The following is a 23,630-nucleotide window of genomic DNA, read 5'->3' on the forward strand; positions in this document are numbered from 1 at the left end:
GGTCACTGTTGAGCACATAATACTGTTTGGAGGCCACTGGGGTGCACATAATACTGTTTGGGGGCCACTATGGAGTAGGTAAAACTGTTTGGGGGCCACTATGGAGCACGTAATACTGTTTGTGGGACACTGTGGAGCATGTAATACTGTCCCAGTATTGTGTACATGCCGATGCTGCACTGCTCACTCATTGTATTCTTGATAACTTCAGTTGTGGGTACTAAAGCTTTATCCCTTTCAAGTATCTGAGTATTCAGCGTCCGTAACCACCACTATCAAGAATTCGCTCTAGGAAGGGGGTAGGGGGCCCCAGACAAATGTTTGCATTGGGGCCCACAAGACTTTAGTTACGCCAATGGCGGCTGCCCTGGGCTCACCCTGGTGCTGCCATTAATATATCTTACTTTTAACTAGATCAATGTCTTCAGACACTGATCTAGTTAAAATGCTTCCTGCAACTTGTCAATCATGTAAACTGCAAGAAACTTGAGGCCTACGGTTTACAATACAATGAGAAGGCAGACAGACATCTGCTTCTCAGCATAGGCGGGCAATGACGACATAGCATTTGGATGTAAAGGAGGCGGCGGATCCGTTCATCAGAATTGCAGGTAGGTGAGTATAACTTTTTTTTTTTCTTTTTTTTTTTAGCTTAGTTGTGGGTATTTTAGTAGTACAAATGGTTGTTTGAAGGGGAAAATTATAATTACAAGGGAGGGCGCATTATTAGCATAAGGGGGTAATTTATATAAAGGTTATTAAGGGGGATTATCAATACAAGGTGGAAGCTATTTATATTAGGAGGCATTATGAACATAAGGGGGTGGTCATTTATATAAGGGGTCATTAGGGGTGCAGTATTTGTCATGTGGAATCAGGGCCATAGTATGAGGGGGAAATTAATTTAATGAAGGTTGCACTTGGGCTTTATTAAGATTAAGGCCTCACATAGCAAGGTGCAACTAAATTGCGTTGCAGGAAAAACTGCGGCAGTAACGAATTGAGTTTTTTTCCGCAGCGCTTTTCACTTTCTACTTCCATTATACCTACAGGGAAACTGCTGGTGTTTTCGTAGGTATAATCAATATGCTGCGATTTCCAAAACCCCAACGGTTTTGGATATCACAGCATGTCCACTGCACATATTTTTCCACAATGTGTGGATGGGATTTGCTAGAATCCCATTCACTTTGCAGGAACGGTAAAATGTTTGGTTTTCCCGTGCTGTTTTCGCCACGTGAGGCCCCATACTCACTTTGTAGTAAAATAATAAAGTCATTTCCAAAACAGTCATGGTTTTGGAAATGGAAGCATACCTACAGAAATGCCAGCAGTTTAGATATAATTGAAGCAGAAAGTACACATAAGAAAGCTCTCCAAACTTTCTGTGCAAAGGGCTGCAGGAAGAAACGCGATGCATCATAGCCGCGGTTTTTCCTGCAGCGCTTTTTTGCCGCAGGACGCCACATGGGGCCATAGGCTTAAGGAGTTTTTAAGCTCATTTTTATTCATGATCTATCCTCAGAATCGGTCATCAGTGAGAGCTAAGTGAACCACTCATCAGCTGTATGAAGGGGCTATGGTGCCTGTTTATATCACATCCAGGGGCGTAACTACCGTGGTAGCAGCAGTAGCAGCTGCCACAGGGCCTGGGCCATTAGGGGGCCCGGTGACAGCCGCTACCGCTGCGGGTTTTTTTTTTTTTTTTAAATAGTCCGTTACGGGCCCCATTCACTTGCCGATCAAACGGTGTTACTTACCTCTCCACGATCCTGCCTCCGGCCTCCCTCATTCGTGTCTGACGTCTCTGACGTCACATGACCCGGGTCTGCTTCCCAGGTCATGTGACGTCCGACGTCATTAATGCAGGACAAGAGCGGCAGCTGACAGCCTAGGAGCCGGGCACAGGTAAGCAACTGTTTTTTTTTTAAAATGTTTTTATTCCCCCGGGTCTCCGATTATTATACTCTGGGGTCTGAAAAGACCCCAGAGTATAATAATTGTTTATGGATGTCCACAGTGGGACATAATACTGTGTGCAGGGGTCACTATTGGGGTTAATTCTGTGTGCGGGGGCCACTATTGGGGTTAATACTGTGTGCAGGGGCCACTATTGGGGATAATACTGTGTGCAGGGGACACTATTTGGGTTAATACTGTGTGCAGGGGACACTATTGGGGTTAATACTGTGTGCAGGGGACACTAATGGGGTTAATACTGTGTGCAGGTGCCACTATTGGGGTTAATACTGTGTGCAGGGGACACTATTGGGGTTAATACTGTGTGCAGGGGACACTATTGGGGTTAATACTGTGTGCAGGGGACACTATTGGGGTTAATACTGTGTGCAGGGGACACTATTGGGGTTAATACTGTGTGCAGGGGACACTATTGGGGTTAATACTGTGTGCAGGGGACACTATTGGGGTTAATACTGTGTGCAGGAGACACTATTGGGGTTAATACTGTGTGCAGGGGACACTAATGGACATAATAGAGTTCTGAGGAGGGGGTCGGTTGTGGTCTTTGGCATCGGTTTGGGGGGGGCCCCATGTCAAAAGTTCGCCACGGGGCCCTGCTATTCCTAGTTACGCCACTGATCACACCTGTCTGTTTATAGTGACCATGTGATGTAATTACAGTCTTGTCGCATAGACATGTATAGGACCAGGCTGTAGTTACATTACATGGCCGCTATGACATGTATGACACTATGTAAACAGAGAAGGTTATGACAACGCTTCCATAGGTACTGCGGGCAGTGCCGGATTTACCAATAGGCTAACTAGGCTTCAGATCAAGAGGGGTCTACATTCAAATTGTTAGCAAAATTAAAATTACACTATTCTAAAAACAGTGAACACTAAAACACAGCTGAAAATAAGGAGAAATTCTACGCATATGACTAATAAACAAACATAAAAATGTATTGGTTAAGATTGTGGCGGAGCTACCACCAGAGGGCAGCAACAACTTGCCCCCTGACATACAAAAACCGGAAGCTGACGTAAGTCACTCTCTCTTCTACTTTGTATTTGACGCGGTGAGCAGCAACGAAGGATCGCGCTCTCGACAATAAAATATTTGTTCAGCTAATCTAAGAATGAGTAAAAGATTTGAAAGTGGCACTTGCAAACGCAAGAAAAATAAGCTACAAGAGTATGAGGCAAAGAAGCTAACGCCGATTACTGCTTACATGCATGTGCCAACTAATACTACTCAGTTGGAAGCAATGCAGTACGTTGTATATGAGGACACGGCTATTGCACCAACTCAAAGTGAAAATATGGAACTAATTCAAGAGCAACTTAATGAACACGAATATACAAACGAGCCACAAGAAAATAATACGAATATTATGAATTTTTTTCAGACAACTAATGAGAAACACCATGTTCAAGATGTTGCAAATTTAGATAGTGATGTCAAATATATGTCTACTGTAACAGATGTTGGCAAAATGATGTATCATATTGGGTAGAGAAGGGCCTTTCTTAAGTTCAGCATCACTGTGAACCATTTTTAAATTCTAAGCAAGAATATAAGAATCAGTCCAGATTTTGTACAAAAGCAATTTTTTATTCAACAAAAGCCAATGGAGAAAAATATACCCTAGAATGGCTTGTGTACTCTCCCTCAAAAGGCCACGTTTTTTGCTTTGTTTGTAAACTCTTTCCAAATATTGAATCTTCTGCAACAGCATTAACTTCTGAAGAGTTTAATGATTGGAAAAACCCAGCTATCATTCATACTCATGAAAATTTGGAAAATCATAGGAATGCTATGTCAACGTACTTAACAAGAGCAAAAGGGAAAACTTTAACTTCAAAGCTAGAGGAAGAAATAAGAAAAGAGCAGCAATACTGGCGTTACATTATGGAAAGAGTTTTCACTGTAATTTGCACTCTTAGGATCCCTTCACACGGAGTATACGCTCACTGATTCTGAACGTGTATCACGTTCCGAATCAGCGGCCTTAAAACAGATCCCATTGCTTTCTGTGGTTGCCGGCATACATATGCTCCCCATAGAAATGAATGGGCTGCTTTTTTCCCTATTGCTTTCAATGTGATATGCGTGTATAGGGAAAAAAAGCAGCCCATTCATTTCTATGGGGAGCGCACGTGTGCTGCCTCCCATAGAAAGCAATGGGATCTGTTTTAACTCCGCTGATTCGAAATGTGTTACATGTTCAGAATCAGTGAGCGTATACTCCGTGTGAAGGGGCCCTTACAGAGCGAGGCTTACCATTTAGAGGAGACAAAGAAAAGTTTGGAAGTCCAAATAACGGCAATTACTTTGGTCTTCTAGAACTAGTAGCAAAATTGGATCAATTTTTAAGAGATCATATCGATCAATATGGAAATACTGGCTCAGGAAAACCTTCATATCTGTCTAAAACTACAGTATATGTGAGGAAATTATTCAACTTATGGCAAATAAAGTAAAAGACACAATTGTGGCGGAAGTGAAAAAGGCTGGCTATTTTAGCTTTTCAGTAGATTCCACTCCTGACATATCTCATACTGATCAGTTTACTTTAATTATTAGATATGTGTCACCTGAAGACGGTTTGTCAACGGAGAGATTTTTAACCTTCCTTGAGCTAAAAGATCACTCAGGGGAAAGCATGGCTGATTTAGTATTTAACTACACTCACCGGCCACTTTATTAGGTACACCATGCTAGTAACGGGTTGGACCCCCTTTTGCCTTCAGAACTGCCTCAATTCTTCGTGGCATAGATTCAACAAGGTGCTGGAAGCATTCCTCAGAGATTTTGGTCCATATTGACATGATGGCATCACACAGTTGCCGCAGATTTGTCGGCTGCACATCCATGATGCGAATCTCCCGTTCCACCACATCCCAAAGATGCTCTAGTGGATTGAGATCTGGTGACTGTGGAGGCTATTGGAGTACAGTGAACTCATTGTCATGTTCAAGAAACCAGTCTGAGATGATTCCAGCTTTATGACATGGCGCATTATCCTGCTGAAAGTAGCCATCAGGTGTTGGGTACATTGTGGTCATAAAGGGATGGACATGGTCAGCAACAATACTCAGGTAGGCTTTGGCGTTGCAACGATGCTCAATTGGTACCAAGGGGCCCAAAGAGTGCCAAGAAAATATTCCCCACACCATGACACCACCACCACCAGCCTGAACCGTTGATACAAGGCAGGATGGATCCATGCTTTCATGTTGTTGACGCCAAATTCTGACCCTACCATCCGAATGTCGCAGCAGAAATCGAGACTCATCAGACCAGGCAACGTTTTTCCAATCTTCAATTGTCCAATTTCGATGAGCTTGTGCAAATTGTAGCCTCAGTTTCCTGTTCTTAGCTGAAAGGAGTGGCACCCGGTGTGGTCTTCTGCTGCTGTAGCCCATCTGCCTCAAAGTTCGACGTACTGTGCATTCAGAGATGCTCTTCTGGCTACCTTGGTTGTAACGGGTGGCTATTTGAGTCACTGTTGCCTTTCTATCAGCTCGAACCAGTCTGGCTATTCTCCTCTGACCTCTGGCATCAACAACGCATTTCCGCCCACACAACTGCCGCTCACTGGATGTTTTTTCTTTTTCGGACCATTCTCTGTAAACCCTAGAGATGGTTGTGCGTGAAAATCCCAGTAGATCAGCAGTTTCTGAAATACTCAGACCAGCCCTTCTGGCACCAACAACCATGCCACGTTCAAAGGCACTCAAATCACCTTTCTTCCCCATACTGATGCTCAGTTTGAACTGCAGGAGATTGTCTTGACCATGTCTACATGCCTAAATGCACTGAGTTGTGCCAATGTGATTGGCTGATTAGAAATTAAGTGTTAACGAGCAGTTGGACAGGTGTACCTAATAAAGTGGCCGGTGAGTGTATATCACTACTGAACTTGAAATTGATTTCAGAAAATGCTGAGGACAGTCTTATGATAATGCAGCCAATATGGCTGGTAGATACAATGGTATGCAGCAAAAAATTATCGGAAAAAACAAGTTTGCAAGATTTGTTCCATTTGCTGGAGTCGAATACTGAGACATTTTTCAAAGTCAAAGTAAGTAAAATTCTTCAAAGCCCTAATATTTTAGTTAGTAGTTGCGCAGATTGGTACAGGTCACTTTTTGATATTTTTTACGTGGAATTAGGGAAGACTTTGATGCACTTGAGCAACAAGCAAAAACCACGTTGCCAAATACTAAATATAGAACTGCCAGAAGGATAATAAGAAGTAAAAGGCAAGGTGATTACGAAAATTCATCTTACCCTGATGCCTTAGACGAACTCTCTTCAACAGATAAATTTAGGATCAAATCACTTATTCCTATATTAGATGCACTAGAATCAAATTTAGGAAGAAGAGCTTCTGTTTATGATGATGTAGTGAAAATATTTTCTTTTCTTGCCGATCTTACATTATCAAAGGTAGAACTTCAAAGAGGTGTTGAGCTGTTAATTCAAGAATACCCAGAAGATGTCAACCAAAATCTTACTGAAGAACTATTTCATTTCCACACATATGTGAGACAAACACGTAAACCTTCAAAAAATTCCACATTGTCGCATACAGACTTGTATCAAATAATATTCAAAGAAAATATTCAAGTGGCCTTCCCCAACATGGAATCAATCTTACGACTGTTTCTCAGTTTAATAGTCACTAATTGTACTGGAGAAAGGTCATTTTCAAGACTTAAAAATATCAAAAATCAATTAAGAAGCACAATGACCCAGACAAAGTTGTTCTTCATTGAGTATTTTGTGCATCGAAAATGAGACCTTCAGAAAAATAGATTTTGATGAACTTATAGAAGAATTCTGTGTGAAAACGTTTAGAAAGAAATTCTTCTAATTTACTATTTTGTCTTAAATGTATACTTGGATTGAATCAGTTATTAAATAAAATAACTATTAACATAAAATTTAATCTGATATACAATTTGATATTTTCTTTCTTGTGATCAGCATTTTGTTTGAATAAAGTTCCATTTTTGGTTTAGTTTAAGACTTAAAATTCATAATATTTCATAATTAAACTTTAAATGTGAATTATTATGAAATAATTTTATCTGAATTGAATTTGGTTTAATCTTCAATGTATTGAATATATTTAATTTAATTTGATAGAAAATATGATAATTTTTATTGCGTATTTTATTTTCGTAGTCAAAGATTTTCATTATTTGAATTTTGTTTCTTTGTAAATGTTGTGTGTTATGTTTGATTAGTTATTGTTACAAGTACTATATATGGTGCTGAGAATAAATGTCCAAATAAGTGTTCTCGACTTTTTTTTATTTATTATCCGTGTCACATTTTTTATAAAGGTTAGTACCAATAACAACATGTTTCATTTAACATATTGATATATATATATATATATATATATATATATATCACAGTAATGATGTATTTTATTATCTCTCATGTAATTTACAAACTTAAAAATGGAAGGTGAAAGGGCCTCATAAGTGGCATAGCCTAGGGCCTCTCTTCATCTAAATCCAGCACTGACTGCGGGTCATTCAAACGGCTAATTCTTTCCTCATTCTGACTTCCATTGAAAACAATTAGCGCAGGATGCTGAAAAAAAGTGACCTGCTGGATCTTGCTGCAGATTCTGCAGATTAAGATTCGGAGGCCGCCGCTTGAGACTCCGCACTGATTATTCCCATTTATTTGGGAAAACTGCAAGGGCCTGCTAATGCCCTGTATCCACCACCGTGAGCTGGGGGGCAGAAAATAAAGAGGAATCTGTGCAGATGTTTGTCTAAAATTCCTCTTCACTTTCTGATATCTGAACAGGTTGTATCTACTTGTATGGAATGGACTGTATTTCAGGCCACTCAAGTAGATCAAGTAGATCTCAGCAAAAAAAACGCCCAATTTTAGTTGTTTTTTTTACTGCAGTGCGCATGGGTTGCTCAAGAAGGGGCCCACTGAGGCTCTGTCGTCCAAGGACCCACACAAATCTGGAGCCAGCCCTGGTAATATATGTATATATTATCCCATTTATTAGGGTAAAGGCACACATTCCATAACCCACATTACCATTGGAAACACTGAGGTGCAAACTAAAGCTGCCATTGGCCACTGAGGGCAGGTTGCTAGAATGTGTGGCTATACCCATCAGCCTCTTTCACACAGTCAGTGTTTACAGGTTTCATTTCTGATTCTGGCTTGCAAAGAAAAGGAATCATCAAGATTTGTACCACTTCCATGTTGTATCCACTTCTGGTTTTGAGTTACAAATACTGATGGAAAATACTGACCAAGTACTGATGGTGTGAATGTTACTTTATTGTGAATAATTTGCACAATAGGGAAAATGCGGAACGCAACAAAGGCATTGGTATGGTCATGAAACATTAATCAGGGAATTCTTACTACAGGTCATTCATCTGAACTAAGTCCTAGTCACTTTTATCAGTTAACCTGTGGTTCTACTTTAGCCGTTGGTGCTAACCAGCAGAATACCATCTAATAACAGATTTGCCATTGATTGTCTATTGCTTCAGCTAAATTCTGTGAAATGCATTCTCAACATGACTGGTGTGGCATTTTTTACCTCTAGGCAGTTCATTGAAGTGGCACACAGCATTTACCTTAGCGGGTCACAGAAGACAGAAAGGCATCGTATTCTAGCTGACTACTTTATGGGCACGTGGAGTATGGGCACCAAACGACCAATCTACCTTTCATTTATTAAGAAAACCCTAAGTGCAAACAGAAAGGTATTAAATGATTTTCACTACTGGATTTACTATTTGCAATGTTTCTAATATATTATATGTATTATGTTAAACCCATGGGGTAGCATGGTGCCACTTCTCTAGTGTTCTGTTTGGAAACTCTTTTCAGGTTGCTCCACAGCCATTGTGGTTTTCAGAAGATTTGCCAAATCTTAGAAAAATGAATGAGCTGCCTCACCATCTACTTCATGCAGGCTGTTTAGATGAACTACAGCGGGTAATCTTAGGTATGTATAATATATGCAATAAGTATAAAATTTTGCTTAATACAAAACCATTTAATGCTATATTTGACAACCATCTTCATATATTAAATGATATATACAGTATTTAGTCACTATAGTGCAGGGGTTGGCAACCCCTGGCACGCGTGCCAAGAGTGGCACTCCTGTCATATTTCACTGGCATGCCAGCAGCACAGGACCTGCAAGAATTACATGAAGTCGGAGCGTCCCTTCAGTGCTCTGCTAGAGCTGAGGCATAAGGACACTCCCTTTCTCTCACTGCCCTCCAATGAGAGGGGTGCAGGAAAATCAGGGGGTGGAGCTTAATCACTGTGGTCTCTGCCTGCTATATTGATAGCTCCTGCCGTCTGCATCCCTGCAAAGGCCCCCGAGGAGAGGAGAGCCGCTAGCAAAGTGAAAGTGAAAAAAAAAACACACAACAGGTAGATGCTGGAGTTACCATGCCTGTTAATGTCAGGGATTTGGGGTCATTAGTTTAGTGTTAGTAACTCCATGTACCTCACATTAATAGCAATTAACCCCATTATGTACCTCACATTAACCCCTGTGTGCCCAACATAAGGGTTACTAATATGTGAGACATATGGAGGTAATAATAAAAGACCTCAATAATGAAGATGCTTAATTTTTACCTCCAAGCCTCACATATCAGTAAATCTTACACAGGAGTTAATGTGAGGGACATGATGGGGTTAATTGCTATTATTATGAGGCACATGGAGTTGCTAAACTGTACATGACCAGGCTTTTATCTACAATTGTGGATAAAAGTATGGACCTGTACATTTCAATGGACCCGTACACATAGATCCTGTTTTTGCGGCTGTGTGTCTGGGCCATATTGAAGAACTGCAAAATATAGAGCAGGTCCTATATGTGTCCTATACCTTTCCTACACCTGTCATATACCTGTTCACATTTGCAGCCTTGTCAATTTATTTTTAATCTATAGGTCAGTGAAAACCATATCCATGCCATTTGTGTGCAGGAGATCTAAGGCTGAAGCCCCACGTTGCGGACACAGCGTTTTTGTTGCAAATTTTGCTGTAGGTTTTTGAGCCAAAGGTCGAGAATGGCTACAAAAGAAATGGGAAATATTTAGGAAGTTTCTTATATGTCTCCCTTGTTCTCAATACACTTGAGAACACAGCAAATTATGCAACAAAAACAGCTGCATTTCCGCAACACGGTGCCTCAGTCTTAGGCTAAGGCCCTACATTGCGGAAATACAGCTTTTTTTGTTGCAGATTTTGTTGCAGTTTTATGAGCCAAAGTCAGGAGTGAATTGAGCAGAAGAGAAGTATAAGAACTTCTTGTATATTCCCATTCCTTTTGTAGCCATTCATGACTTTGGATTAAAAAAAAACACAGCAAAATCTGCAACAAAAAAACTGTGTTTCCACAACGTGGGGCCTTAGCCTTAGGGTGTTTCTTTTTGGGTAGTGACATCGTGTACCCAGGTGCTTCTAAAGCCAAATTCAGTTCCTGGGCACCAGCACTGTCATTTTCATGTAAGTGTAACACCTATTAATTCCTGGATGTGGTTTAGCTGTTACCGCGCCACCAGGAATTAAATGTGACTGAAATTAATCCACATTTCATGTACAGAAAAGTGCAGGTACTGGCGACCGGGGATGTAGCATCCAGGTACATAGTGTGTCACCCCTCTACAGGTGTTACCTGTTACATTATCACTAATTGTAGGTTACACATGTACTTACATCGCTTCTAATGGAAAAGTACAGGTGTATCAAGGCAAATAACAATAAACGCATGTGACTGAGAGCACAGTATGACAGCACCCCTATGTTACGGTTTGTTCTATATGACTGTAGTGTAGATGTCATCAACATAAAAATTATTGTGCGGCACTCGAGTACCTCATCTTTGATTTTCTTAAATTTAAATCGGCACGCCGAGCAAAAAAGGTTGCTTACCCCTGCTATAGTGTATATTTTGCAGGTTGTTACACAGGCAACATAACTGTCAAGGACTTAGGCTGGGTTCACACTAACCAATGTACACTTAATTATTCCTATGAGTGTAAATATATAAAAAGTTTATTTACAGGCAATATGAACTGGATATCTAGCAAGATTGTTGCATGTGGAATCAACAGTCTGATCAAAGACTTTGATATGTGTGTAAAACACATAAAAAATGACCAAACCAAGTTTGTCCGTGATGCACTTCGACTCTTCCAACCTACCATAAATTTTATTGAGGGTCGAATAGGTGAGTGTTTCTGTGACTTATGGTACATAATGTCTCAGTGTTGTTTTGTAATTTGATGACTGTGTTGAGAAAGTTTATTTCAGTAATGGAGTAACTGAGTGCTAATTTTATAGTGGGAGAAAATTATTGAAATTCTCATGGAAGGTTTTCATATGTTGTTCAGACCTCATCCAGATAATTAGGATATTGTCGATGGATCGATAGCTTTGAACACTTGCGCAATTGCAGGGGCCCCCTGGCGGTGGAATACTTTCCCTATTAATATAGGGAAAGTATATGACGCAAGGACACTGTGTGTAGCTGCAGCGACTAATACATAGTAGCCAGCGCAGGAGCTGAAGGTATTGATCGAGGAAGCCCCACTCAACGCGCTTAGGAGGCTTCCACCCCACCCCCCCTTATCTGGCTGCTCTCTGCCCACCAATGAGAGGGCTGAGGGGAGCCCAGGAGGTGGGGCTTATCGCTATACAGAAGATGGACCCTGCCGAGCTCCTACCATTACATCCTGCACACAGGAGAAGGGACAGAGGAGAGGTGCAAACAAAGTGAAAATAAAAAATTACAGGTACATGCTGGAGTTACTACTGTATGTCTACTAATGTCAGGCATTTGGGGTGATTAAATTAGTTTCAGTAACTCCATGTGCCTCACATTAATAGCAATTAACCCCATCATGTCCCTCACATTAAACCCTGTGTACCTCACATAAGGGTTACTGATGTGTGAGACATATGGGGTTACTAATAATGAAGATACCTAATTATTACCTCCATGTCTCTCACATAGCAGTAACCCTTATGTGAGGCACACAGGGGGTTAATGTGAGGGACATGATGGGGTTAAATGCTATTAATATGAGGCACATGGAGTTACTAAACTGTAATGCACATGGCCATACTGCACATGGCCATACTTTTTATCCACAATTGTGAATAATATTGTGTACTATTATATTTTAATGGGCCGTTGTTTTTGCGGCCGTGTGTCCAGGCCAAATTGAAGAGCTGCAAATTATGGAGCAGGTCCTATAGGTGTCCTATAGCTGTCCTATATCTAGACCTTTCATGTCCTCAGAGATGGGTGATATTTAGAGATGAGTGAGTACTATTCGAAACGGCAGTTTTGAATAGTACGCTCCCATAGGAATGAATGGAAGCGGCCGATGCGCAGGGGTTAAGCGGCCGGACGCCAGCCGTGGCTGCATCCATTCCTATGGGAGCGTGCTATTCAAAACGACCGCTCATCTCTAGTGGTATTATATACCGCTAGAAAGACTGAATTCACTGCACTGCCAGCTTTCATAATATGTGCCCCTGTGCTGGAGATATCGGTGCCATTCGTTTCGGCAGCAATATCTCTCCACTGTCAGAAGAGTGGGTCTTAGGTTCCATTCACACGGAGGAAAATGTCGTTTTATTTGGCGCTGAATTTTTCACGTTGAAAAAAACGCCTCCCATTGAATTCAATGGGTTCCGCTAGCTTTTTTTTCCACTAGCGGAATTTTCTGCTAGCGGAAAATTCTGCTAGTCGAAAAAAAGCTAGCGGCACCCATTGAAGTCAAGGGGCGGCTTTTTTTTTCAGTGCTGAAAATAGCGGTCTGCAGGTGACGTGATAGTATTTAGTCCTGGTAGAGTTGTCAGCGGGTGACATGACAGTATTTAGTCCTGGTATAGTTGTCAGTGGGTGACATGACAGTATTTCGTCCTTATATAGCGGTCAGTGGATGACGTAACAGTATTTAGTACTGGTATAGCGGTCAGTGGCTGACGAGACAGTATTTAGTACTGGTATAGTTGTCAGTGGGTGACGTGACAGTATTTCGTCCTGATATAGCGGTCAGTGGATGACGTAACAGTATTTAGTACTGGTATAGCGGTCAGTGGCTGACGTTGTAACATGTGTATCTTCTATTGTTTCACCCATGGTGAATTGTAACAATTATGTAGTTTCTTTCTTTCCTTTTTTCTTTCTTTTTTAGCATAGCCATGAAATGCATTGTATGATCTAACTTCTTTGTTATGTCAAAATAGATCCATGCATCATTTATGCAGAGATATTGGCAAGACTACATTTCTTTAAATCATCATATCCATCCTTGATTGATGATATCTGCCAGCAATGCTTCAACTGGTTTGATCAGTATCCAAATCCCACCCTTGTTCCTATGAGTGGATTTTTCCAGCCACCTGGTGGTCCTCTGCAGACCACCCTTACGGGATTTAAAAAAGGTATGTGAATTGCATTGATAAAAAAGTATTGTAGGTATTTCCTCACTGGGAGCCTTCAAACGGAGTAAACGCGCGTGTATTTTTGCAAAATACACGTGTAAAAATAAGACTCCCATTGACGTCAATGATATTTTACAGGCGTATTTTTACACGTGTATTTTGCAAAAATACACACGCGTTTACTCCGTGTGAAGGCTCCCAAAAGACAACCTCTGTATAGATCTTTGGCATTTTTGGATACCTATTGTCTTTGTTTTTGTTTATTTGTATATGTGATATAGTGAAAGGTTGAAATTTTATATATTTTAGGTTTTAATAAAGATTTTCAGATTCTTTAACTATGAACCCTAGGGGGTCTAATCACTCATATGTCAATCCTGCAGTATACATAGTCTAAAAATGGATATTCCACTTGATTAAGAGATCTTAAAATACAGACCCCCACTTTTTGTTAAATAAATCCTTATTATTTTAACCTTATCCACTACCCATTTCAATTTCATGAATTTTCCCAAAATTCCTAACAAAAATAGTTTATTGGGAATCTGTGATTCAATCAAATTTATCAAAATTGTTGGCTAACACCACCAAATTTACAATCCCAACTTTACTCCTCAAAATCTTTGTCTCATAAAAATCAACCAAAAATAACCATTAATTGATTATTATTAGAGACTAGCTGGTACCCGCGACTTCGTCTGCGGTGATTGTAGCAGTGGGTATATACAGGCGTGGGTAAGGTTTTCGTACTGTGTATAAGGTATGGGATATGAAATGTAACTTTGTGTCTTGTTTTTGCTGTAATTCAGAGAATACGTGAGACTTTTGTGTTGCAGTTACTTTGTATTTGAGCCGCTATATATACGGTGTAGTGAGAAACTTTACATAGTGACTTTGGGACAGAAGTATTTGAAGTTAACCCTTTCCCGCCGATGGCATTTTTTGATTATGGTTTTTCGTTTTTGACTCCCCTCCTTCTAAACCCCATAACTTTTTTATTTCTCCGCTCCCAGAGTCATATGAGGTCTTAATTTTTCTTGGGACAAATTTTTCTTCATGATGCCACCATTAATTATTCTATATAATGTACTGGGAAGCAAGGAAAAAATTCAGAATGGGGTGGATTTGACAAAAAAATGCATTTCTGCGACTTTCTTAGGGGCTTTGGTTTTATGGCGTTCACTGTGCAACCAAAATGACCTGTCCCCTGTATTCTGTGTTTCGTTACGATTCCGGGGATACCAAATTTATATGGTTTTATTTACATTTTGACCCTTTAAAAAAATCCAAAACTGTGTTAAAACATTTTTTTTTGAAAAGTCTTCATATTCCGACAGCCGTAACTTTTTTATACGTCCGTGTACGGGGATGTAAAGGGCGTCTTTTTTTGCGGGGTCGGGTGTACTTTGTAGATCTACCATTTTCGGGAAATGTTATTGCTTTGATCAGTTTTTATTCAAATTTTTATCAGAATCAAAACAGTGAAAAAATGGCGGTTTGGCACTTTTGACCATTTTTCCCGCTACGGCGTTTACCGAACAGGAAAAATATTTGTATAGCATTGTAGAGCGGGCGATTTCGGACGTGGGGATACCTAACATGTATGTGTTTCACAGTTTTTAACTACTTTTATATGTGTTCTAGGGAAAGGGGGGGATTTGAATTTGTAATCCTTTTTATTTGTTTTTATATGTTTTTTACTTTTTTTTTAAACTTTTTTTTTGCATTTATAAGACTTTCTAGGGGTATTGACATGGGTGGGCGGTGTCGCGGATTGTCAGAGCGGTGGGGGTCGGCAAACATGGCTGCTCCGGAGCGTTAAAGAGCGCCTCCTGGAGTATCGGTAAGGTGAGGGGCAAAGTGGTAAAGTATATGTATATGTGATTGTGTGGGGTTAGGGGCGAGGCTGTAGAGGGCAATATGAATTTTGTGGCTTGCTATGGTCCAAAGTGTGTGAGATTGCAGAGATGGTGGTGTGAGTTTGGGTTTTGTAGGGGTCCTGGCACAAACGTATGTGCGCTGTTGTGATGAAAAGTAGCCTATTGCGCAATCGGGTGTATTAACTATGTTTGTGGAAAATTTCAGCCAAATCGGTCGATCGGGTTTTGCGTGATTGAGGAACAAACATCCAAACATCCAAACATCCAAACACACAAACCCACAAACATCCAAACTCACAAACTTTCACATTTATAATATTAATAGGATGAGCGAATGCCGTTCGATCGAATTGGTATTCGATCGAATATCAGGCCGTTCAAAGTATTCGATTCCAATCGAATACCACGCGGCAAATGCAGTAAAAATTCATATCCCCTCCCACCTTCCCTGGGGCGTTTTTTGCACCAATAACTGTGCAAGGTGGGGAGGTGGGACAGGAACTACGACAACGTAGGCAGTGAAAAAAATTGAAAAAAACCATTGGCTGCCGAAAACATGTGACCTCGGATTTATAAGAATAGCGGCTGCCATCTTCGTTTCATTTTGTGGCTTGGAGACGTAGGGACAGTCGTGCTGCTGAGGGCTAGATAGGGATTAGCTTCAGCTAGGCAGGGAAAAACTGAAGACAAACAACAGCTCTTTTCAGAGCTATACTGCAGGGAGAGGAGTCGAGCTTTCCACGGGGTGTCCCCCCCAAAACTAACAGGGATACAGAGCAATTCAGTCTGGCTATATACACGCAACCCAGCTTTCCACTGTGTGTACCCTCAAAAAACTAACAGGGATACAGAGCAATTAAGTCCGGCTATATATGCTCAACCCAGCTTTCCACGGGGTGTCCCCAAAAAAATTAACAGGGATACAGAGCAATTCAGTCCGGCTATATATGCTCAACCCAGCTTTCCACGGGGTGTCCCCCAAACACCTAACAGGGATACAGAGCAATTCAGTCCAGCTATATACGCTCAACCCAGCTTTCCACGGGGTTTCCCCAAAACAGATAACAGGGATACAGAGCAATTCAGTCCAGCTATATACGCTCAACCCAGCTTTCCACGTGGTGTCCCCCCAAAAACATCCCAAGGAGCACTGTGCAAGCAATCATATTGAAATGGAAGGAGTATTAGACCACTGCAAATCTACCAAGACCTGGCCGTCCCTCTAAACTTTCATCTCAAGCAAGGAGAAGACTGATCAGAGATGCAGCCAAGAGGCCCATGATCAGGGTCGGACTGGCCCACCGGTAAACCGGGGGATCCCCCGGTGGGCCCCCGAGGCTGACTATTAGTTTTCATTTCCAAATGTACTTTTAGGGACTTCAGTGGCCCGATCGGGATATTCAGGGGCCCGATCGGGCTCCTGACCATCCCAAAATGGGCCCCTGTACCCAGTGCCGCACCTCCCATGAGGCGACCTGAAGCGAGCGCTTCAGGCAGCATTATGCCAGGGCCTCAGGGAGGGCGGCATTTTTGCTAACCTAAGCCAGTCCAGGACAAGTTGTCCTGGACTGGCTTAGCACCGAGCGGTGGTTTGGGGAGGCCACTGGAGCAGCGCTGCTCCAGCAGCCTCCCCTCACGCTCAGGCAGTCTCCGGGCCTGCTCTCTGCCGGCGAACGGCGCTAAGCCCCGCCCCCTTCGAGTCGCCATGCCCCCTCCATTAAGCCACGCCCCCGCCCCGCCCCCTCCTCCGGCGGGGGCGGCTTTCTGTACTTCGCTCGGGCGGCGAAAGGAGCAGGTTCACCCCTGCCTGTACCATTCCCTGCGAGTGTGTGAGAATTAGCAGGCGCGGGGCTTCTCCTCCCTGCGCTGTGCAATGCCGGCATGTAGCAGGACGTGTGCTGCCCCTCCCCCACACAGATCGGAGAGTGCAGGGGGAAGTCTGCCGGCTACTGCAATGAAGCAGAGCTTTCACCACAGGCCAGACAGACAAAGCTGCACAGGAGCCTCCTCCATATCCAGTGCACCAGGCCAAATGTAAGTACATTTTTTGGGTAAAAATATGTATATTTATATGTATATTTAATGTTTGTATATTTGTGTAAAGTGTCTGATATACTGTGTGAGCCCTGTATGCTTGTAGATAGGTGTGTGTGTGTATATGTGTATGTATATTGTATATGAATGTATGTGTGTAAATATATGTTATATGTATTAGGCCTGGTTCACACCTGCGTTCAGTATTCCTTTTTGGGAAGTCCACTTGGGTTTCCCCCGAACGGAAACCTATACGCATTAAAAAGCGGTGAGCAATGAAACCACACGGACCCCATATACTATAATGGGGTCTTTGTGTTTTCTGTGCGGTGTCCACATGAATCACGTGGAGAGAAAAGGAGTACTTGCAGCACTTTTCTCACCACACGATTCATGCGGACACTGCACGGAAAACACATGGACCCCATTATAGTCTATGGGGTCCGAGTGGTTTCATTGCTCACTGCTTTTTAATGCGTATAGGTTTCTGTTTGGGGGAACCCCAAGCGGACTTCCCAAAAAGGAATACCGAATGCAGATGTGAACCAGGCCTAAGTATATCCAGCATATGAGTGTGTTTCTGTTTTCTTCTGTACATGTCTACCATTATGCATACTAGAATTGTATTTTATAGTGTGATGTTCAGTATACTGAGATGTTACAGGGGTTATCCAGGAATTACAGTTCTCTGCAAGGGAAAGATCACAAATAAGAAAAAAAGTAAAACCCATACTCACCTGTCTCCGGTGTCTCCCACGTCCGTCTGGTCCAGTGGCTCCCGGAGCGTTGTTCTGGCAGATGTCATCGCCACACGTGACTGCTGAGGCCAATCAGCGTCCTAAGGAAAGGACACGTGACATCACAGGTGACATATGTGAGTGATATCACGGTTTCTTTCCTTAGGCTGCTGAGGCAGATGATTGACTTCATCAGTTACGTGTGGCGAGGACTGAAAAAACTCTGGGGCACCGCTGGAGCGGACAGGGGTAGGAGAATCAGGGACAGGTGAGTGTGGGTTTTATTTTTTTTCCTTCACCGGCCTCCTTGTAGAAACCTGTAATTCCTGGGCAAACCCTTCAAGGATTAGGCCCTACTGAGCAAAACACAGCTAACGCTGGATTCACACCAGCGTCTGGTCTCTGTTCTGAGGTTTCCGTCTTCTGCATGCAGAAGATGGAAACCTGTCGGACAAAGTCTGGCCGTGAGCGCCAGTGAGCGTTTTATGTTCTCTGCGGCAAAACCGTTTTAAACCGGACACAAAGTCTTGCATGTCCGACTCTGTGTCCGGTTAAAAAAAACAAAAACGTTTTGCCGCAGGGAGCACAAAACGCTCACAGGCGCTCACGGACGCACACTTCATTTGAACGGGTTTGAAAAATGCCTGCAGGTTTCCATCTCCTGCCCAGTTTCGGGCAGGAAACGGAAACCTGAAAGTGGAGAGCCGGGGCGCAGATGTGAAGGAGCCCTTAAAAACACTTTCTAATTTTTTTAAGCACACAAGCATACTCTCCTGTTCCCAGTGTGTCCCAGTGCGGTCCAGTCCGGCATGTACAGTCCTATGAAAAAGTTTGGGCACCCCTATTAATCTTAATCATTTTTAGTTCTAAATATTTTGGTATTTGCAACAGCCATTTCAGTTTGATATATCTAATAACTGATGGACACAGTAATATTTCAGGATTGAAATGAGGTTTATTGTACTAACAGAAAATGCGCAATATGCATTAAACCAAAATTTGACCGGTGCAAAAGTATGGGCACCTCAACAGAAAAGTGACATTAATATTTAGTACATCCTCCTTTTGCAAAGATAACAGCCTCTAGTCGCTTCCTGTAGCTTTTAATCAGTTCCTGGATCCTGGATAAAGGTATTTTGGACAAACAATTCAAGTTCAGTTAAGTTAGATGGTCGCCGAGCATGGACAGCCCGCTTCAAATCATCCCACAGATGTTCAATGATATTCAGGTCTGGGGACTGGGATGGCCATTCCAGAACATTGTAATTGTTCCTCTGCATGAATGCCTGAGGATTTGGAGCGGTGTTTTGGATCATTGTCTTGCTGAAATATCCATCCCCGGCGTAACTTCAACTTCGTCACTGATTCTTGAACATTATTCTCAAGAATCTGCTGATACTGAGTGGAATCCATGCGACCCTCAACTTTAACAAGATTCCCGATGCCGGCATTGGCCACACAGCCCCAAAGCATGATGGAACCTCCACCAAATTTTACAGTGGGTAGCATGTGTTTTTCTTGGAATGCTGTTTCTTTTTGGACGCCATGCATAACGCCTTTTTTTATAACCAAACAACTGAATTTTTGTTTCCAAAATGAAGCTGCCTTGTCCAAATGTGCTTTTTCATACCTCAGGCAACTCTATTTGTGGCGTACGTGCAGAAACGGCTTCTTTCTCATCACTCTCCCATACAGCTTCTATTTGTGCAAAGTGCGCTGTATTGTTGACCGATGCACAGTGACACCATCTGCAGCAAGATGATGCTGCAGCTCTTTGGAGGTGGTCTGTGGATTGTCCTTGACTGTTCTCACCATTCTTCTTCTCTGCCTTTCTGATATTTTTCTTGGCCTGCCACTTCTGGGCTTAACAAGAACTGTCCCTGTGGTCTTCCATTTCCTTACTATGTTCCTCACAGTGGAAACTGACAGGTTAAATCTCTGAGACAACGTTTTGTATCCTTCCCCTGAACAACTATGTTGAACAATCTTTGTTTTCAGATCATTTGAGAGTTGTTTTGAGTAGCCCATGATGCCACTCTTCAGAGGAGATTCAAATAGGAGATCAACTTGCAATTGGCCACCTTAAATACCTTTTCTTATGATTGGATACATCTGGCTATGAAGTTCAAAGCTCACTGAGGTTACAAAACCAATTTTGTGCTTCAGTAAGTCAGTAAAAAGTAGTTAGGGGAATTCAAATCAATAAAATGATAAGGGTGCCCATACTTTTGCACCGGTCAAATTTTGGTTTAATGCATATTGCACATTTTCTGTTAGTACAATAAACCTCATTTCAATCCTGAAATATTACTGTGTCCATCAGTTATTAGATATATCAAACTGAAATGGCTGTTGCAAACACCAAAATATTTAGAACAAAAAATGATTAAGATTAATAGGGGTGCCCAAACTTTTTCATAGGACTGTAACTACCAGCAGAACTGCAGGACCGGAGCACTGGGAACACATGAGTGTGGGTTTTTTTTTGTGTGCTTTGTTTTTCACCTCCCCGGAATAATTATAATAAAAAAAATATATATTATGGACAACCTCTTTAAAGTGTGGGGCATTCGGGGGGAAAATTAAAGGGGTTGTCCAGGCATAATTTTCTATGGTTTATTGTCAGCATAGGCTATAAATGCCTCATCTGTAGGAGCTGACACCCAGCCCTCAGACCGATCAGCTGTATGGAGCCACTTCTGGTACCAGTCCTGTACACAATACGGGGCCAGAAGCAGAAAGCTCTGTCCACTGTATATCAGCCGGCACCTTCTCTGCATCTCGGCACTTATTGAAGTCAGTGGGAGCTGAGCTGCAGTGAATCTGCCAGGCAACTATATAGTGGATGAAACTTTCTGCTTCCAGTCCTGTATTGTGTACAAAACGGGCGCCAGAAGTGGTTCCGTACAGCTGATGGGGCCGTGTATCAGCTCCCTAATGATCAGGTATTTATGGCCTACCCTGAGGATACGCCATAAAAATAATTAAGCCTGGACATCCCCTTTAATATGTATATGTATGAGTGTGTAGGTAACTGTTGCAGTTTTTGGAAATTGCAGCATGTCATTTATACCTACAGAAACACTGACAGTGTCCCTATAGGTATAATGGAAGCAGAAAGTCCTCGGAGGAAACCTCTGTGGAGTTTCTGCAAAAAGCGCTGCAGGAAAAACTGATGTGTCGGCGCCGGGGGTTTTCCTGCAGTGCTTTTTTGTTGCGGGACGCTGTGTTAGGCCTTGTCCTTATAGTGTGGTGTACAGTATATTGAGATGTTAAAGAGGACCTTTCACCTCCTGGGACACATGCAGTTTAATACACTGCTAGAGAGCTGACAGTGCGATGAATTCAGCGCACTTTCGGCTTTCCCGTTCTGTGCCCCCGGTGAAGAGCTATCGGTGCCGGTATCGTAGCTATTCAGTGTCAGAAGGGCGTTTCTGACAGCCAGTCCGGAACGCCCTTCCTCACAGCAGCGCCTATAGCACTGTACTGTGCGCTCAGCGTCATCGCTGCCTGGTAAGCAGTGACCCCTCTCATAGTACAGCGCTATAGACACTACCGTGATGAAGGGCGTTCCTGACTGACTGTCATAACGCCCTTCTGACGATGAAGATCTACGGTACCGGCACAGAACGTGAAAGCCAATAGTACACTGAATTCAGCGCACTGTTGGCTTTCTAGCAGTGTATTAAACCTCATGTGCCCCAGATGGTGAAAGGTCTTCTTTAAGGATTAGGCGCAACAGCAAGATGCAACTAAAAAAATATTGTGGGAAAAAAATTGCAGTGAATCTCAATATATTTTTTCCACAGTGTTTTTCATTGAGCTTTTGTCCCCAGCACTCCGTTGTCCCCGCCTGTGTCTGTTGCACATCGTATGGCGGGTGAGCAGCATGGCTCCTGATATGTTATTACTAGAGATGAGCGAACAGTGTTCTATCGAACTCATGTTCGATCGGATATTAGGCTGTTCGGCATGTTCGAATCGAATCGAACACCGCGTGGTAAAGTGCGCCATTACTCGATTCCCCTCCCACCTTCCCTGGCGCCTTTTTTGCTCCAATAACAGCGCTGGGTAGGTGGGACAGGAACTACGACACCGGTGACGTTGAAAAAAGTAGGCAAAACCCATTGGCTGCCGAAAACATGTGACCTCTAATTTAAAAGAACAGCGACGCCCAGCTTCGCGTCATTCTGAGCTTGCAATTCACCGAGGACGGAGGTTTCCGTCCAGCTAGCTAGGGCTTAGATTCTGGGTAGGCAGGGACAGGCTAGGATAGGAAGGAGAAGACAACCAACAGCTCTTGTAAGAGCTAAATTCCAGGGAGAAGCTTGTCAGTGTAACGTGGCACTGACGGGCTCAATCGCCGCAACCCAGCTTTCCCAGGATCCTGAATGGAATACACTGTCAGTGTATTCCCGTATACCCGATATATACCCCGATACCCGTTCCAACGGTGTGCCCCCCCACCTTCACCCCAGAAATACCCTGCAAGTCCCCTAGCAATAGAATTGGGGCTATATACACCCACAATTTTTACTACTGGTATACAGTGCCATTGTCTGACTGGGAATTCAAAGAATATATTGGGAATACAAATACCCTCATTTCTTGCTACTGCCATATAGTGCCAGTTTCTGACTGGTAATTCAAAGAATATATTGGGGTTACGTGCACCCACAATTTTTACTACTGGTATACAGTGCCATTGTCTGACTGGGAATTCAAAGAGTATATTGGGAATACAAATACCCTCATTTCTTGCTACTGCCATATAGTGCCAGTGTCTGACTGGGAATTCAAAGAATATATTGGGGTTACGTGCACCCACAATTTTTACTACTGGTATACAGTGCCATTGTCTGACTGGGAATTCAAAGAGTATATTGGGAATACAAATACCCTCATTTCTTGCTACTGCCATATAGTGCCAGTTTCTGACTGGGAATTCAAAGAATATATTGGGGTTACGTGCACCCACAATTTTTACTACTGGTATACAGTGCCATTGTCTGACTGGGAATTCAAAGAGTATATTGGGAATACAAATACCCTCATTTCTTGCTACTGCCATATAGTGCCAGTTTCTGACTGGGAATTCAAAGAATATATTGGGGTTACGTGCACCCACAATTTTTACTACTGGTATACAGTGCCATTGTCTGACTGGGAATTCAAAGAATATATTGGGGTTATAAATACCCTCATTTCTTGCTACTGCCATATAGTGCCAGTTTCTGACTGGGAATTCAAAGAATATATTGGGGTTACGTGCACCCACAATTTTTACTACTGGTATACAGTGCCATTGTCTGACTGGGAATTCAAAGAATATATTGGGGTTATAAATACCCTCATTTCTTGCTACTGCCATATAGTGCCAGTTTCTGACTGGTAATTCAAAGAATATATTGGGGTTACGTGCACCCACAATTTTTACTACTGGTATACAGTGCCATTGTCTGACTGGGAATTCAAAGAATATATTGGGAATACAAATACCCTCATTTCTTGCTACTGCCATAT

General features: G+C 42.4%; 1 protein-coding gene across 1 annotated transcript in view; it reads left to right on the plus strand.

The window, feature by feature from the left end:
* The window catches only part of NWD1 (NACHT and WD repeat domain containing 1), a 125,935-nt gene that overhangs the window by 61,759 nt on the left and 40,546 nt on the right, over nucleotides 1-23,630 (plus strand). Inside the window, exons 9-12 of the mRNA XM_075280473.1 lie at nucleotides 8,571-8,730; nucleotides 8,858-8,975; nucleotides 11,064-11,228; nucleotides 13,259-13,456. Coding sequence (XP_075136574.1) covers nucleotides 8,571-8,730; nucleotides 8,858-8,975; nucleotides 11,064-11,228; nucleotides 13,259-13,456 — 641 coding nt within the window. The remainder of the gene's footprint in view (nucleotides 1-8,570; nucleotides 8,731-8,857; nucleotides 8,976-11,063; nucleotides 11,229-13,258; nucleotides 13,457-23,630) is intronic.

This window comes from Leptodactylus fuscus, chromosome 1 (assembly GCF_031893055.1).
Source record: "Leptodactylus fuscus isolate aLepFus1 chromosome 1, aLepFus1.hap2, whole genome shotgun sequence".
NCBI classification, from domain to species: Eukaryota; Metazoa; Chordata; class Amphibia; order Anura; family Leptodactylidae; genus Leptodactylus; species Leptodactylus fuscus.